The sequence below is a fragment of the Curcuma longa genome, chromosome 3 (assembly GCF_044706935.1).
Source record: "Curcuma longa cultivar G26 ecotype Majalengka, Jawa Barat chromosome 3, ITB_CL_G26_1.1, whole genome shotgun sequence".
Lineage (NCBI taxonomy): Eukaryota > Viridiplantae > Streptophyta > Magnoliopsida > Zingiberales > Zingiberaceae > Curcuma > Curcuma longa.
In genome coordinates this window covers 14,694,185-14,696,044 of record NC_133863.1, presented here as the reverse complement: position 1 = coordinate 14,696,044, position 1,860 = coordinate 14,694,185, and the positions used below count along the sequence as shown (strand labels likewise).

Below are 1,860 nucleotides of genomic sequence, written 5' to 3'. Positions count from 1 at the left end.
ACATTCAATTTATTAATATTCATAAATAATTTATAAATAATTCGTGAATAATACTTATGAATCATATTTTTCATAAAAAAATTACAGTATAAAATTTATTAATTAACTAAATAAATTTAAAATTATAAAAGTTTTTAATAATTAAATGCAACCCCGAATAATTTTAACCTCGATTTGAGCCCAACAGGCCCAAATCAGCATCGTTTAAAAATCTTCCCCCAATTTCCACTGCGTCGTTGGATAACGGCAGGAGGAAGTGAGGGAGAAGCGAACACGAAGATCAAATCTCGCTCATGGCTCTCCTCCTCAGCTCAATCCTCCTCCCCGCCAAGGTAAAACCAAGATGTTTGCTTCGGGTTCGAGCTTTTCGTGATCTTCGATCTCGTATCCATCCCGAAGTTTCCTTTTTTTTTGTTTGCAGTGGCAGAATAGATTTCCATCTCCTTCAACGATTTCTGCCATGGAGAGGCGGCGGATGAAGCCTTCGTTCTCCGTCAAGGCCTTCGTGAATCCCTTGGACGATCCCATTCTCAAGCAAGTCTTCAAGGTAACGATTCCGTCTCGCCCTCAAGGTGTTCGCTTTATTGTCTCAGCTAGTTTAGGGTTGGGTTAGGAGCCGGTGGCGTTCGTGGGCGGGGTGTTCGCGGGCCTCCTGCGGCTCGATTTGAACGAGGAGCCGCTCCGGGAGTGGATCGCCAAGACCGTCGAGGTCGCCGGGATCGACGCCGAGGTCGACGCCCAGGGGAATGCGGCGGAGGCGGACGACGAGGCTCCTCAGCAGATCGAGATCGAGTGAGGTTATGTGTGGACACTGAAAATGAACGAATGAATGCTTGATGGTAGAGTGAAGTGGTTCAAGTGCAAATCTCTTCCATAGGTACGTAGATTGTGGTAAATCTCTTCAGAAATTTAATAACAAGTTTATATGCACAAATGCACATTCTAGAGACGCAAGAAGAATTTTTTTTTTTTCCGAATTGCCAGAACATCAAGAGAGAAGAATAAGAAAGCTATTGAGGTAGAAAACAATACAAAGGCCTCATATGAAATGAACTTAAGAGTTTGCTAGAGGTGAGAATTTTCCATAGACTACTATTGGCCTTGTAAAATAAGGCATAAGCTTCACTATTTCTTATTATTGTTCATGACTTTTTTTTTTTTCACTTCTTGATAAGAATTTAAGAATTCCCTTGTTAGATATGTCATAGCTAGAAGATTTCTATATGAGCTAGAGTGAAGGCTATTTGTCAAGATAAGACATGTTCATGGAGGATAGTTGCAAGGGGGGGGGGGGGGGGGGGGGGGGATTGAGTTCATGCTTATGGATGATTAGAATAAACTTGCTTGCACTTTTACAATTATTACATCACAGGTGGAAGGGCAATTTGTGTCATCAAATAATTACAAACCAAAGATAATACAAAGAGAGATGCAATCAAGGTTTGGGGGTGTATGTATCATGCTAAAAGTTATATGTATCTTATATGAAGGTTTTAGAAAAGGTAGTGGGTGATTTCGAAAAGGCTTATGGTTATCTCCTAAGATGAATTGTGTTAATTAGTTTGAATGATGCTATTTCGTATGTACTTTCTCAAACTAATTGGAATTAACCTAACACATTTGCGTGGCAAATATTTTGAAGGATTATTCTTGATGGTCTTTCTAGCAGATGGGAACAAACTCATTCTTGTAGGATTTGCAATTACTAAAGTTGATTATGAGTTTGCTTACAAGTGGTTCCTTCGACACTTGAAAAGATTCCTAATAGTTGACCCAACCCAATGAACATTGTCTTGGTTAGACATCGTGGGATTCTATCGGTGGTGATCACAGTTTACCTAGAGGCCAACCATGCATACA

At 40.2% G+C, this 1,860-nt stretch overlaps 1 protein-coding gene across 2 annotated transcripts; it reads left to right on the top strand.

Annotated features, from left to right (window-relative positions):
* The first annotated feature begins 215 nt into the window (after positions 1-215).
* On the top strand, positions 216-1,647 carry LOC141825435 (UPF0426 protein At1g28150, chloroplastic). 2 transcript variants are annotated; one of them, XR_012601509.1, is made up of 4 exons: positions 216-332; positions 422-547; positions 614-877; positions 1,373-1,647. XR_012601509.1 is itself a non-coding variant. In XM_074712819.1 (3 exons), the coding sequence occupies exons 1-3, from the start codon at positions 294-296 to the stop codon at positions 794-796; spliced, it is 348 nt and encodes a 115-aa protein (XP_074568920.1). In that variant the 5' UTR covers positions 216-293; the 3' UTR covers positions 797-1,014. The 2 variants fall into 2 exon arrangements, 1 of the variants encoding a protein (XP_074568920.1); XM_074712819.1 differs by lacking the exon at positions 1,373-1,647 and having other exon boundaries at positions 614-1,014.
* Positions 1,648-1,860: the final 213 nt, after the last annotated feature.